We start from the raw sequence: 14956 nt of genomic DNA, 5'->3' as shown, positions 1-14956 counted from the left end.
GACGATCTTACATGAGTCACCATAAAAAGTTAGGGCTTTCGGCGACTCAAAAGAGTCACAAGTAGTGATAGTTGTAGTGGCGACCTTTTCGTCGCAATGGAAATGTTAAATTAACATTATATTAGTGATCATATACCTAAATAGCATCGATCGAATACGTGCTAAATTTCCCTTCCCCATCTTCAGACCACGAATACATACACACACTTGCAAATCCAGTGATTTTTTTTTTGCAATTTGGTTATGTGAACAAAAACTAATGACAGGGGAACATTTGCATTACAACTTATATCGTATACCAGCTTCTCATCCGCATACAATTCAAGAAGCTTAAAAAAATCAATTCATAAGCTAGTTACCTTTCTTAGGGTGTGTTTTGTACGAACGAAAATGTTTTTCAATTTTTAAATGTTTGATTGGCTTAAATATTTTTCTTATTAACAGAAAGGAAAATATTTTTCAAAATTTTTTTTCTACATTCCCCACCCTATTTATTCTCCATCCCCACCAACCCTCACCACACCATCTCCCCACCCCCACCATACCACACCACACGCCCACCCTCACCACACCTTGCCCACCCCCACCCTCACCCTCACCCACCCATTACCCAACCCCGCACTAAATAAAAATATTATATAGAGTACTTTCTTTTCCATTTTAATAAAATGAGTATTTTCTTACATTTCAAAAAATGAGTACTTTATTTTCATGTTGTAGAAAGAATATTTTTATTTTGTTTCAATAAGAAAAAATGTATTTTCTTTTCAATTATGAAGCTCAAATTCAGCCTCTCTACTCCTTCAGGGTAGGGGTAAGGTCTGCGTACACACTACCCTCCCCAGACCCCAGTAGTGGAATTTTACTAGGATGTTGTTGTTGTTGTAAGCTCAAATTCAACATTATTCTTGTATGAAAAAGTAAAGCATCACATTTGTTACTTTCGTTTTGTGTGAATTTTTAAAAGAATAATTGAATTTTTGAAGAAATTTGAGTCCTGAAAACGCTGGGTATTTGGGTGGGGGGAGGGGAGGAGCACAGGAAACATGGGAATTTGGGGGGGAGGAGGGGTTGAACAGAGTAGCATAGAAAATTATTTTCTTAAAAAATATTTTCTACTCTCTAACCTAACATTAAAAAATATTTTTCAAAAAATAAATTTCACTCACCAACCAAACATTGAAAAATAAGTGATAAAACTACTCATTTTTCTGGAAAAGGAAAATATTTTCCTTCATACCAAACACACCCTTAATCCTTAATGCCAAGCATTTAAGGCATTTATAGTTGAGGTTTACAAAAGTATGCTACTGTCTTTATGGAAATGGCACTAGGTAAGGGTGTATATGGATCGGGTTGGTTCGATTTTTATCAAAACCGAACCAAACCAACTATATCGATTTGGATTGGTTCGATTTTGTCAGTCTTTTCGGATTTTTCGGGTTTTTTTGTTATATGAATATTATTGTTATAGATAAAGCTTTGATAAGTGAATATATGTTTAGTAAAAATTAAAAAAAAAAAAAACTAACAAACATATGATCTATTAAAATATTCTTATGGGAGAATTTTTTTAGTAACACATGATAGTTATTTTCTTAGTTGTTGATGTACGCTTTCAAGGTTAACCGAATTTAATAACTAAGCATAAAATCAATATGAAACCTAAATAATGGTATGTTCAATTTAATTTTAAAATTATCGAACTACCATTTCAAATTCGAAAAAGGTATAAGAATTTAACAGATTTTGACATATGAATATGAAAGAACAAAGAGATTGACGCATTTCAATAACACTTGATAATAAAGTGATGATACCACTCATTATTTAAAATAAAAAAATATGGATACACGTCATAGTTCTATTAAATATTACATCCCACGAGAGAATCCCAAATATTTCAAGGCATTTTCTAAAGAAAATTCTATATATATAAAATCTTAAACGTATATATAAAAATTATATATTTATATGTCGGGTTGATTCGGATTTTTTTATTCAAAACCAAACCAAATCTAATCGGATTTTTTAATCGATTTGGTTTGACTTTTCGATTTAGTGCAGTTTTCGATTCGGTTTAAATACCCAGCACTAGGACCTCCAAGTAATGTCAAACAACAGACTCCAATTTTCTATTGTTGATATTTCTCAGCTTGTCTTCCACATCCACGAAAGGAGGGAATATTTTACATCTTTTTATTGATTTTCTCACTTCTAAAATCCCAATTAGTTGGGGATAGTATATAAATCCTAACTATTGATTAATTCGCTATATCTGGACCATCTAATTGATCGAGATATCATGCTAAAATCTTATGTAGATAATAGCACGTAACGTTCAAATTAGAGAAACTAATGCATAAACTTTGAGAGGATTTGTAGGGATAGGATTAGGGCTGCCAAATTTGGCCCAAGCCCAAATAACCCGTCCAACCCGTTCAAGGTTAGGCTGGTTATTGATCCGCCCATTTATTGAGCTCAACCCATCCTAACTCAACTCATCTCAACCCATTTAAAGTTGGGTTGATTTTTAGCCCAAATTGATCCATGAGTAACTTTGCAAAAATATCTAAGAAATAAATAAAAAAATATTTGTTTGATATGTTATATATGACCATAACAAAAGAAAAAAAATCTTATTTAATAATTATACAGTTCATAAGAAAACAACATATATTAACCAGCCCATCTTGACCCAAATTTTAGCTCATCTTGACCCAACCCATCTTAACTCAAATAACTTTTGGACGGGTTATTTGACCCGCCCAATTATTCACTCAACCCGTTTTGATCAGCCCAAAATCGATCCAAGCCTGCTTATTTGACACCCCTAGATAGGATATATTGAAGAAGAAAACTCTTTCATGAGATATGGTCAAGCAATCAAAAAGGACACATGCACACAACAGTTACATACTACCACCTATTATTGTTCGATCATTCAATAGCAATCAAAGAGGACAAATGCAGACAAGCAGCATTATTCATTTTGTTGTTGGGCCATGCATTAAGAATACGCATTCCAATTATTTTTTTCGAATAAAATTGTTTAAAAGAGAGGAATGTGGAACACTAACTAAAACATCATTTCTTATAGGTGCAAATATAAAGTTAGTGGTATAAAACCAAATTTTAATAAAAGGCCTTAAACTTTTTGATAACTAAATTTTTATATATACAATGCATACATACACATATATAAATATGCAAAAACGTGAAACACATAAATATGCTAAACGTGAATGAACAATATTTAATTTCTAAGAGAACATCACTATGGCAACTGTTAGAGAATATTACTCTTGTACCTCATTGGATGTGTAATAGTTTTCTAACAGCGATTTGTCAAGAGCTTAGGTTGTCTATATAGTGCTAGAGCCTGTTTATTTTTATTTATTTCCTTTATATATTGAAAAGATACATATGGCATACCACTTGAGCAACAAAAACTTATCAAAGTGAAGTGTCGCGCGGAGACCTTGACAAAATTTACTTGAGTGCATTGAATCCTCATCAAAAGAACGTACTATTCAACTATAGGCGCTAGCTACTGTTTAAATAAATTGTCCCTAATAAGAAGAAACAATCACGCAAAAACACTTGTTGTTGTCATGGTGGAAAGCCAACGACGAGCCTTTAAGAATCTCTCCACTTCTCTACCTATAATAGTGGTGAGGCCTACAATGACAACATCTTTAAGTAGTCAAGCAAAAACTCAACCAATTTCATAAATAAAATATAAACCATTTAAAAGTTTGTTCAGTCCAAAAGCAGAATGGAAAAGAGTCTAGGAAGCAGAGCTACACTTGATGTGATATGCTTATGCTTTAAATTGACAGAAAAAGAAAGAAGAACATATAAAAACATCGAAAACAAAAGAACCTTCTTATTATAATTTCAAAAAGGTTAGAACTTTTTCAAACCAGTTCTGATTAATAACTGCTTCCATATTAGATACAGAAGCTTTAGTTGTTCTGCACTGAAACAAAAGGTGTAAGCGCGAACTATCTAAGCTGTCTACAAATTCTAACATAAACAATAAGAAACCATCCACAATAACTACTTAAAAAGATCATATTGTAGTGCAAAAGTTGAAGCTGTCATCTTCATATGCTGAGACATACCTAGGTGGTGGCAAAGCACCGGAATAATAGTTGGACGCGTACGAGTAATCTGGTGCAATGCTCCTGAATGGATATTGGTGATTGTGGTGTCCCTCGTAGCCATAAGTATATTCGGGCAACGACCTTCTGTGCCTAAAGGGACCACCAATAGAACTATAGCCATGGCCATGGCTATAACTATTATAACCATAGCCATGACTATTAGAGCCATATCTATGATTATAAGAGCCATATCCATCAGCCATACGACTATTGCTCAATAATGGGTGCTTAAGTGTCACCCATTTCACCTCTGCATGGTTCCCACGGCCTGATTTTGATAGTGCCCTCAAGAGGAGGTTTGGATCGACTTCACCATAAATTCTGGCTTCGTCAGATTCTATTGTGACAGAATAAACTCCTACAAGATAAATTAAAACATATAAATCATAGCTATCTTCTCTTCTTGAAGACCCTTATCATGAGTGCGCGCGCGTGTATACATATATGAATATATAGTTGAATTTTCTTGATGAAGGGGTAACACTAGGAGCCTTCCACACAATAGACGTGGGTTCAATTCTCACTATCCCCCTTCCATGATCGCTATTGTAATAGAAAACTTTTTAAAAAATCTTTTTACATAAGCGAAGCTTTTAGTTTAGTGGCAATGGTAACCTAAAAACTGCATTCATATCCGAGGTGTGGTGTTTTTGCATGTTTTGTATCCTCTTACTAGAATTTCTCCCTATGATAGGCACATTTTAGTTCTAGTATTAAGCCTAACGCTATTTTCTTAACAATATCAAATCAATGAGCCATACTAAGCTCACGTGAACAGAAGAAAGCGGGCTTAATCATATTTTGCTTCTATAATTCTACAAGTTCAAAGAGCCATAACCATGGCCTTTAATTTATCCCCCAGAATCCTAAAACAAGAAGAAAAATCAAGTCATATTAATACAGACAGATAACTTAATCATTTTTATTTTCATCAAAATCATACTTTCAATCCATGTAAGAGATGCAGAGTTTGATCAATAGAAATCAAAGCAAATATATTACCGCATATAGAACTCAAAATATTCACCGTCTCCATCTTGCATGCATCGCAGCACACGTCCACTTTCAAAATACAACCCTTCAAGAAATAATTAAAGCAAAAACAACTTTCAGCTTTAAACTAGCTAAAGCAGTAAATTGTTTTTTAAATGAAAGTGAAACATACCAATTCAGCAAAGGGCTCCATTGAATCAAATGAACTGATAGATTTGATGAGAAAAAGGGAGGACAAATTAACTAGAGGAAACAAGTTGTAGAGGGTGAATTAATTTGTTTTTTGTTTATGAAGAAAAGAAGACGTTCGTCGTGACCAATTAATGAGAAAGAAATCGGATAATCATATCAAAGATTTTCTTACCATTTTCATATAACAGAACCAAGGACGATGAGTCTGCTGTTATATTGTCATTTCATGGTAAGTACTACGTTCTCTTCGTTTTGAGTAATTTAAATCGAATCTTTACCAAGATTTTATAATATTTTGTGGGGTTTTCAGCTCCATTTCTTTGTGGAAAATATCAATTCTAAGATTTTATTTTTTAACACATGCCGGTGGATACTTCCTTATTTAGATCTCTTTAATTTTCTTCCCACTTATTTATGTTTATGTCATTAGACACCCCCACCTTTTATCATCGTAGACTTTCAAAATTGTTGTTTTTAAAATTTTCTCTATTAGCAAACAAGAAGTCGAAAGTTTCAAACTTTCAGTAGAATACTCTCATTCTATTCTGTTTGGTCTTTGTTTTATTTTCAATTCAATCATTTATCACATCTTGCATGCGGTGTCCAGTTTGATCCATAAATGCGCAAATTGTCTAACTTGCCCATATTTAGATGCATTAGGATCTGTTTTATTAGAACAGGGGATAAATAGTTGCAACCCAAACTTAATTCTTTCCATAAGTTGAATCAACTTATGTTATGTGACTAGCGCAAATCAACCCTCAAACAAGTTTTATAAAAATCAGATCAAAGACAAACAATTGTTTTTCAAAATGATATGTAATTTTAGATTCTGAAAAATAAATAACTTTTAGCAATTCAATCGTATAGGTTGAGTATGTATTGGTTTCTGTGAGACAATAGTTTAACCTTTTCTTTTTGCATGAAGAAGAAATTTAATCATTGCTCAATCTCAACCTGCTGGGTGTTTGGTTTTCGACGTGGATAACTCAAAAACTTTCTGAGCTCAAATTCAATACATTAGCTATATAAATAAAATAAAAAATACACAACCATATCACTTATAAAGTAATTACAAATAAATCTCATGATAAACATTGATCTGCAAATTGGTATAAATAGTTACTAACATGCTATCATAGATGAAAATTCAGGTAAAAACTCTATGTATATCATTTTAATCATTTCTAAAAATAAAAATAAAAAAAATCCCTTGCTCTCTATGTAGGTATCTTTACACTCTCATAATTTCTATTCCTTATTGTCCATGTTTATGTCTACACTTACTCATAAATTTTACTTTCCCGTGCAAAGCAGGGATCAACATGTACTGTCATAACAAGCTAAAGCGACTATTTTTAACTTCATTTAAAATTTATACACTAAGGCTTGGGTTCTCCAAATAATGCCAAAGTACCATTTTGTGGATGACAAACAGTGACAAATTTCACTCTATCCAACTGCTTAACATCAATGCCCATTCGTAGCTCTATATCCAGAACCACATCATGAAAAAACTTAATGGTCAAAACGAACGGACATGATGAATTTGGCAACCGTAAAGCTTTGTTCTTTCAAGTGATTTACTCAAGCACACGAAAATTACTCTGAACTTTTCATGCCAAAGAACCGAACAAAAATAGAAAAGATTCAGATATACCCTCCACTGTGGATTTTCGACGGTAGATACTCATGGGACAAGAAAGTGAGTGAATGCACAGACAATGCTTCAATCTCAAACTTAACTCCTTTGTGCAACAGCAGCTCCAGTTCAAACCTTCAGTTTGAGGGTAAAAGAGGGGGAGGGAGGTGGAGTATTTTCAGAACCCGACCATAAGTGTTGGCATTAACATTACTCAGTATGAAATTCTACCTCCATTTTGGTACTTCTCTTTGCAAATAACACCTAAGTAACATCGCTTCAACTTTCCTCTTATCTGGCCAGATTTTATATCAGTCGTTTGTGAATTGCTTAAAAAAAAGGTACAGTGAAATGAAACAATAAATGCGTGAATTTTACCTTCTGCAGTCAAAGGCAGGAGACATTGCTGTGGAATGCTATAATTGTCGCAATCCTGGATAAATACTCCAAGCCATTGTATCTCACAGACTCGTAAAAACTTTGCATCATAAGCCATTTGCTTCAAAAAGCATAGAAAAGACAGAAGTTACCAAAGTAAACATCCTTCTAATGATCCATCTTATCTAAATACTCTATCCACTTCAAATTAGGTGTCTTGCATAGATTAGGTATAAGTTATCAAGGTAAGAATGAATGCTTGATAGCCTCTGATAGGATAACACTGAAAAGAAACAGTGAAGAATGTACCAGATTTTTCTTTTAGAAAAGTGAAAATTTGGACTAATTAACAAAATGAAAGTGCAGCAGTATAAAAGTTAAAAGGAGGAAAATATAGCAACTTGTTCACATCATAATAACACCACAATGAATAATCCTCACCAAAGAACCGAATTTGTATGTAGTTAAGATGTCAAAGCCATATGGATCACAATCTACCAGGCAATACACAGGCAAATGCAGCTTGTCAACGAGGAGACGCAGAAACCTACCACAGGCAAGCGACATGAAAAGGCAGATATATGGTTAACTGAAGTAGGATAACAACTGCAACAAGTCTGACAAAGTGAGCAACATGGGTCTAACCTCCTTGTAGGAACATCAGGATAACCCCTTCCCTGGTTTAAAAAAGAGATTATGGATCCAAATATGCGTGGAAATTCACAAAACAAAAGACGCATACTGTTATCACAATGCAACGGTTCCTCTTTCCAAACTGATCATTTGCTAGTCGCTGGAATACTGCATGATGAACAGCAAATAGTTGCCTCATTTATGAGCTAGGAATACCTTTCATGACTCTGTTATATCCTTGACCCGCTTATGGAAAGTTATACCTGATTCCTTTTCCACAACTAAAACGTATTGAGCAACACTAATAATATCTTGTTCAAGCATTAAGGGAGTAACAATCGACAGCCATAGTCTGAGCAAGCAATCCACAAAGTAAAATAACAGGAGATACTCAATAACAAACATCCATTCAACTTTACGTTTACCCATAACTGGACTTGCGCATGTATGGAGTCCACAAACTCGTAGATCATATTTAACCATGTTGCATTCATAATTCAAACACTTATACTTGTAAGGATACCATCAACCTCTTCCACATGGACTGGAATCGGGTATGCCTGCAGGAAGCATCATAATTAGATTGTTACATAACTACAGAAACCCATCTTAACTTCTAATTATCATTCTTACAGTGTTAGGATTGCTAATGCAGTCAATTTTCCTCCCAGATTCCACATACCGCAGCCAGCCCATCACCAATCTAGACCATAAATAGTAGGAATAAAGAACTTTATGACCAAAAATTGCAAGGAACTATTAAGATATAAACAAAGAAGAAAACCAACCATATATCAGTCTTAAGGAAGACAAAATCTAGTCTCAAGCAAAATGCAACAGCAGCAGATTTATCGAGAACTTCACTGGCGAACAGTTGAAACTAGATCTAAACATGCTACTACAATCTTCACAAGTAGGCCAAAAATGATGAAGCAATAATACTCCTTGAGATGCTTTCTCCACGATGATTATATTTTACCTTGCTATAGTACAAAAGCATATTCTAACATGATAGACTATGCTAAATATCTCAATCATGAAATAATTTTGCTCCTCGAAGAGGAATTTAGACACATATGAGGCGGCAGTCAAACAAATGCAGGAGCTATAAGCATAATCAACTGAAGAGGAAAAATTTGATATGTTAGATTGCAAACGTGATATGTCGAGTATGAAAAAAGAGCATTGCATATAATGAACCCCAACTGTACGTGTCTGGAAGCACGCTGCTTCATGGAAAGATTAACTGTATAGAGGTACGCACCCGTTTCCAACAGATACCTGCAGAAGGCAAGGATCAAAAGAGTATATGGTCAAGTTTCGTACATGAATTAGCAATACAAAGAGAAAAAGACAATCATTTGAATATTGGGTTTACCCTAGTCAAGCTATATCCATCATTCTCTGAAGTCAATATTCGAGCTCTTCACGACAAACAGTAGCCACATCCTTCTAATCAACTACATTATTGAACCCCTCCCCCACTCCCCATGTTATGGAGAAGGCAGGGTCATGTGATAGAAAAAACAAATAAAATTTTCCTCCCAAAGCAAAAAATGTTATGTGCTTGCATGGTCGCTGAGGTACTTGAGGATCTACCATTTCGCATGTCAAAAGTTTCTAAAAAGTAAATCAGAACGACCATTTCCACTATTAATCAAAATTCGGAACCCTTATTGAATCCTCCACAGTGAAAAATGAGCATATAAATAAAAACAAACAGAAGTGACAGTGAACACACCCTATGGATAGTTTCCCAACTTAAAACAGTGGACGACCTAAAAACCTATATATACTATATGTCTGCATAAGTATATATGGATATATATCGATATTGAGTTTGTTTTGATACAGAAAGGAAAGTAAATTGATATACCACATTAAGGTTATGCCGACTGCACTGCAAGAGGATGCAAATGTCATTAATTGCCCGATCAACAACAGATGGTTCTGCATTAAAGAGTGCAAAAGAGAATGATGAGCATATAAGGATGCCTTTTGACTAATATATAGTTTGAACTAGAGTTCTAAACCATGGCACGTTAGCAACTGAGAAAGCAGAACTACCATAGTACATAAGAGCATTTTCCTTGGAAGAAAAACTTTGTAACCAATCACAAGAATATTTCAAAATAAATTCTACAAATAAATAATGTCTCACCATTGTCTGTGATATTAATTGGCAGTAACTACACTTGAACACCAAGAACCAGTCCAGATTTGTCTTTTGAAAACATTAGTGACTGAGATATCAACAGTCAATCCAGATTACCTTTAAAAACAGTAGGATGCATGTAATATATGTCTCTCTTTGATCCATGCCTGCTTTCTTGCAGAAGTTGCTGAATTATCAGAAGGACTCTCAACAAGACATCTGCAATGAGAACCATATAGAGGTAAGTAACCCCTAGGATGTTAAGGAAATTGGAGGGTAATAAGGCATTCAAGATTGTTCGACCAAACAGAAGAGAAAATTGAGCGAGAAACCTCAGACTACATCCCATTGCACATCCTATTAACATCAAGGAAGGGACAGGCCATAAACGGAAATTTGGAAAGAAGTCAACAAAAGGAGGAAACAGCTCCTCCTGGTAATTTATCATTTCCCAAAGAGGATAAAAAAAATTCAATTATCATTCCTGCCCCTTTCTCAGTCAATTATTTCTTTTCCAACTATTTCATGATGACTAGTCAGATGAAATATAAGAGTACGATTTAGTCTCCCTAGACTCACCAAGCCTATGTGCATGGCATTCCCTCTTCAATGATATAGCTTCTTTGCCAGTCGATCCATCGGAGCTGCAAGAGCTACATAAACAAAGACTACTATCAGAACATTTGGATGCTATTAATTGGCAATTCAATCTCCAACTTCAGTAAATTGCCTTGTTTTTTGGACTTCATTCAACATAACAATTACTTCCTCCTTTTCATTTCATGTAACAGTATTTTAGTAGGCACAAAGTTAAGAAAGAAATAAAAAGAGATTTTTGGCGCATACCCAAAAGTACTCTTAGAATTTGTGGTCTTAAACATGCCATGATATTTCTCTAACAGTAAGAGTATGTCATTAAGGGTAAAATGAAAAGTTTAAGATTAAAGAATTTCCAACTAGTTGAGCAGGACTAAGACAGAATATCTGGAATGCAAGTTCAGCGCCGAGTCGGGGGATGTGGGCATGAACGTGAGGCTTGGAGCACAGGCCATCCCAAGAGAAGTAGTTTTAAGTACCTGGGGTCGATTATCCAGGGGGACGGAGAGATTGATGAGCACGTCACACTCTGTATAGGGGTGGGGTGAATAAAATGGAGGTTAGCATCAGAAGTCTTGTTTGACAAGAGAGTGCCAACGTTAATCAAAGGTAAGTTCTATAGAGTTGTGGTTAGACCGGCCATGTTGTATGGGGTAGAGTTTGGCCGGTTAAGAACTATCATATCCAGAAGATGAAAGTGGCAGAGATGAGGATGTTGAGGTGGATGTGCGGGCATACTAGGATGGATAAGATTATAATGAAGTGTGGCTCCAATGGATGACAAGATGCAGGAAGCGAGGCTCAGATGGTTCGGGCATGTGCGGAGGAGGAGCCCTGATGCTCCGGTGAGGAAGTGCGAGAGTTTGGCCCTGGCAGGGACGAGAAGAGGTAGAGGGCGGCCTAAGAAGTATTGGGGAGAGGTGATTAGACAGGACATGGCGTTGTTGGAGATTTTTGAGGACATGCCCCTTGATAGTAGGGTGTGGAGGTCGAGCATTAGGGTTGTAGATTAGGACGTAGTCGAGTCCAAGGGTGAGGCTAGTTCGATAGGGGTGGTCTTAGACTGTTAGGGGTTTATGTTGTGTTCTCCCTATCCTTACGTTTTCATAGCATTAGGCTTATTTTCTGATTTTGTTATTGCATTTCAACTATTTTCTAGTTCTTATGATGCTAATATTGTTTCTTTGGTTTCTGTTTGATGGTACTAATATATTGTCCTTTCCCTTCTCTTCTCGTCTTTTCCGTCTTCTTGAACGTCTTTCGGAAATAGCCTCTCTACTCCTTCGGGGTAGGGGTAAGGTCTGCGTACACACTATCCTCCCCATACCCACTTGTCGGATTTTACTTAGTCGTTGTTGTTGTTGTTGTTGTTGTAAAGAATTTCCAACTACAAAAATATGTCATTAATATTGGAACATACTAAATAAGAAAGAGTGCCACATAGATCAAATAGACAGAATACCTAAACGTGTTCTTAAAAGCGAGCAATCCAAAAAAAAAAGGAAAAATGTCTTGAAACGAGAAGCATGAAGTGAAGCTCACGCTTCAAATTGCCTAATTCCTGAGATTAAAAATACCTTAAATAAATGAATATAGTTCTATATGATCAAATTGCAATTGAAATAATTAATTTCAGTATCTGATATACAATAATGCAAATATTATATTAATCCAAGTCCTCAAACTTGACATTCAAATAACCAATGGCTTCTCGCTAGGATCACTATGCATGTCATTGATTGAAGTTCACACTTCTATGAAGCGCATAGCTTCACCCAAGCGATAACCCCTTGCTTTGCTTTGTTTCATCGCTTTACGCGACAAAGCCTTTTAATAACACTGGTCACTACTTAGTGTCTCAAAATATGGATATGGCTTCTTTGTGAAAAACTCCCAGTATAGACTATCCTTGTTCTTCTTCTGAGAAAGACAATTATAGAGTTTTTCACAGTATCCACTCGCATTCGCAGGATCAACTGCATAAATAGGTAGATCGTTCCTATACCGATCAACAGTTCAATTCAGTGTAACTTTTCGTGTTGGAATTCTAAAATGCCAAGTCGACTAAAATTTTCAAACAGCAGCAAATATTCACTGTTCTCAACTACGTCGCCTTAAAAAGAAATAAAAAAACACTTCGCTAAGCTTAACTTAATTGTTAATTTCATATATTCAAGAAAACAATTGCTAAATCAGAAATAATGAAGAATATATACCAATTTCCAGAAGTGTCAGTACAGTAATTTCTGAACCGATCGATGTAGATTGTCGGCGCTCTACCTCGAGCGAGATCCTCGACAATGGAACCAGTAAATCCTGCAAAACAATATCAAAGTATATATGACACAAACGTGAAGACGATTCGTTCAGAAACAATGTGTTGAATCGCGAGAATTTTCCAATGAATTTTCAGGAAAATTTGAGGTTTATGGAAGCGCATTGATCATTACCTTTGATTTTTCTTAGTAGTGTTAGTGGTTGCGTGTTCGAACGCTTTCCCTCCATTTTCTCTTCGCTCTGCAAGTTCACGTTGTTTGAAGCTGGTAAAGCTGAGCTTTTATAACTGTGAAGCTCCGGGTCGGGTCGCTTTTAAGCTTTTGAGCAAATAACACTTTTTCCCCCAAATAAGCGAGTATTCAAATATCAAATCCCAAATAAAAGTCCTATTTAAGAAATGACTCACTCCATTTCAATTTATTCATGACACTTTCTTACAGGAATGACATTGCATTTTTAAAATTATAAAATTCAGTAAATATTTTTTGGGATGTTATACAGGTATTTAGTTTAGGACAATAAGATTCAAAAGCTTTCTTTATGTCTTAATTTCTTAATTAGTCAAATTAAGATACAAAAAAAAGAGTTCTATTTTAAGCATATATGGTCTTTTCAGGTTGTGAATGCACCTTTATATTATCGGTTCATTTGAATCTAGGACTTTCAATGCGGAGCACAAAATTTATGTGTAAAGATTTATAAAAATTATAATAAATAGTAACTATAAACTCATACTTATACAAATATAATAAGTTCAATCCTAAAACATTTAAATGTTAAACTCATATAGCTCAAATCTTGAATCCGCCTCCGAAATTAAGCATTTTTGTTCTGAATGACGTAATGTCATATGGTTCATTAAACACTAGTTACACGGGACACACCAAAAAAAGTGTATTAGGTAAAATATGTTATGGCACGTGGCCACCCAAGAAGGGGACACGTGGAACATAAGACGGGGAGGACCAAAAACCGGACGCAGCTATCCCGTGTGTCACCGGAAGAGATAACGTTCATAAAGGCATTAAATGCCCTGCATCCGGTAGTATTTAATGAGGAATATTCCACAGTATTGACAGCAACGGCCCGTTACAGAGAATTTGGCATATATGTTCACCGTTACGTCTTCATCAATGCTCCTCATAATTGACATTAAAGAAGGGCACAATCCTAGTACCTTCTTCATAGCTATAAATAATAAGCTCAGTGATCTTTGGAAGGGCACGAATTTTCTGGCAAAACCTACTCTTTATTCTATACAAAGCTCAATACAATTTTATTTACTTACTTTTTGATCTCATCATTGCTGTGACCGAAAGCTTCGCTCCCGGAACTATCATCTACGTTGTTTCATCTATATTTTAAGGCTAAGTATTATACATTTCTTCAAATTGTTATATTATTTTAGGATCAAATTAATTTACTTGTCTAGAAACCACGTATAAATTCAACTGTATCAATTATCAGGTAAATAATTTGGCGCCCACCGTAGGGTCTAGACAGTCGTGCAATTAAATTGAATCTTGCTTTTTTTACTAACGTGTTTTGATTACTTTGTCTTAGCAAAAATCACAAAAAAGAATGGCAGATAACACTGTTAACAGCACACGCAACCCTGAAATTCAAGGGGAACAGCTTCGTTTCGAGGATTCAATCAGTGATACTCGCAATGAGGGGAATGACACACCGGTGTATGACAGGCGGTACCCTTGACAGGTTCGGGAGACGACTCCTGATGATGCTGATGAGGAGCATGTAGCGGATGCAGTGAGGGTCATGCAAGAGCAACATGCAATCATTCTATGCCATCTCACGCGGCAGGATCAGGTTATGACTGAACTAAAGCAGGCACTATCAGGTGCTTCAAATAATGCAAACAGACGAGATCCAATTCCTCCCGACGTTCCCGCAAACCAAACG

General features: G+C 35.5%; 1 protein-coding gene across 2 annotated transcripts; it reads right to left on the bottom strand.

The window, feature by feature from the left end:
• Positions 1-3453: 3453 nt before the first annotated feature.
• On the bottom strand, positions 3454-13376 carry LOC107776765 (meiotic recombination protein SPO11-1-like). Of its 2 annotated transcripts, XM_016596683.2 has the most exons (18): positions 13210-13376; positions 12976-13075; positions 10742-10815; positions 10280-10381; positions 9884-9957; positions 9272-9288; positions 8641-8710; positions 8531-8567; positions 8271-8318; positions 8117-8175; positions 8020-8051; positions 7816-7921; positions 7375-7495; positions 7228-7291; positions 7015-7131; positions 5172-5247; positions 4128-4527; positions 3454-3681 (listed from the first exon to the last, which is right to left on the bottom strand). In XM_016596683.2, exons 1-16 carry the CDS (start codon positions 13262-13264, stop codon positions 5235-5237), a joined length of 1089 nt encoding a protein of 362 aa, XP_016452169.1. In that variant the 5' UTR covers positions 13265-13376; the 3' UTR covers positions 3454-3681; positions 4128-4527; positions 5172-5234. The 2 variants fall into 2 exon arrangements, with proteins under 2 accessions (XP_016452169.1, XP_016452170.1); XM_016596684.2 differs by lacking the exons at positions 3454-3681; positions 4128-4527; positions 5172-5247 and having other exon boundaries at positions 6702-7131; positions 13210-13374.
• Positions 13377-14956: the final 1580 nt, after the last annotated feature.

The sequence above is a fragment of the Nicotiana tabacum genome, chromosome 2, assembly GCF_000715075.1.
Source record: "Nicotiana tabacum cultivar K326 chromosome 2, ASM71507v2, whole genome shotgun sequence".
In the NCBI taxonomy this organism is placed as follows: domain Eukaryota; kingdom Viridiplantae; phylum Streptophyta; class Magnoliopsida; order Solanales; family Solanaceae; genus Nicotiana; species Nicotiana tabacum.
The sequence above is the reverse complement of the archived record's forward strand: the minus strand, read 5'-3'. Positions and strand labels throughout refer to the sequence as shown.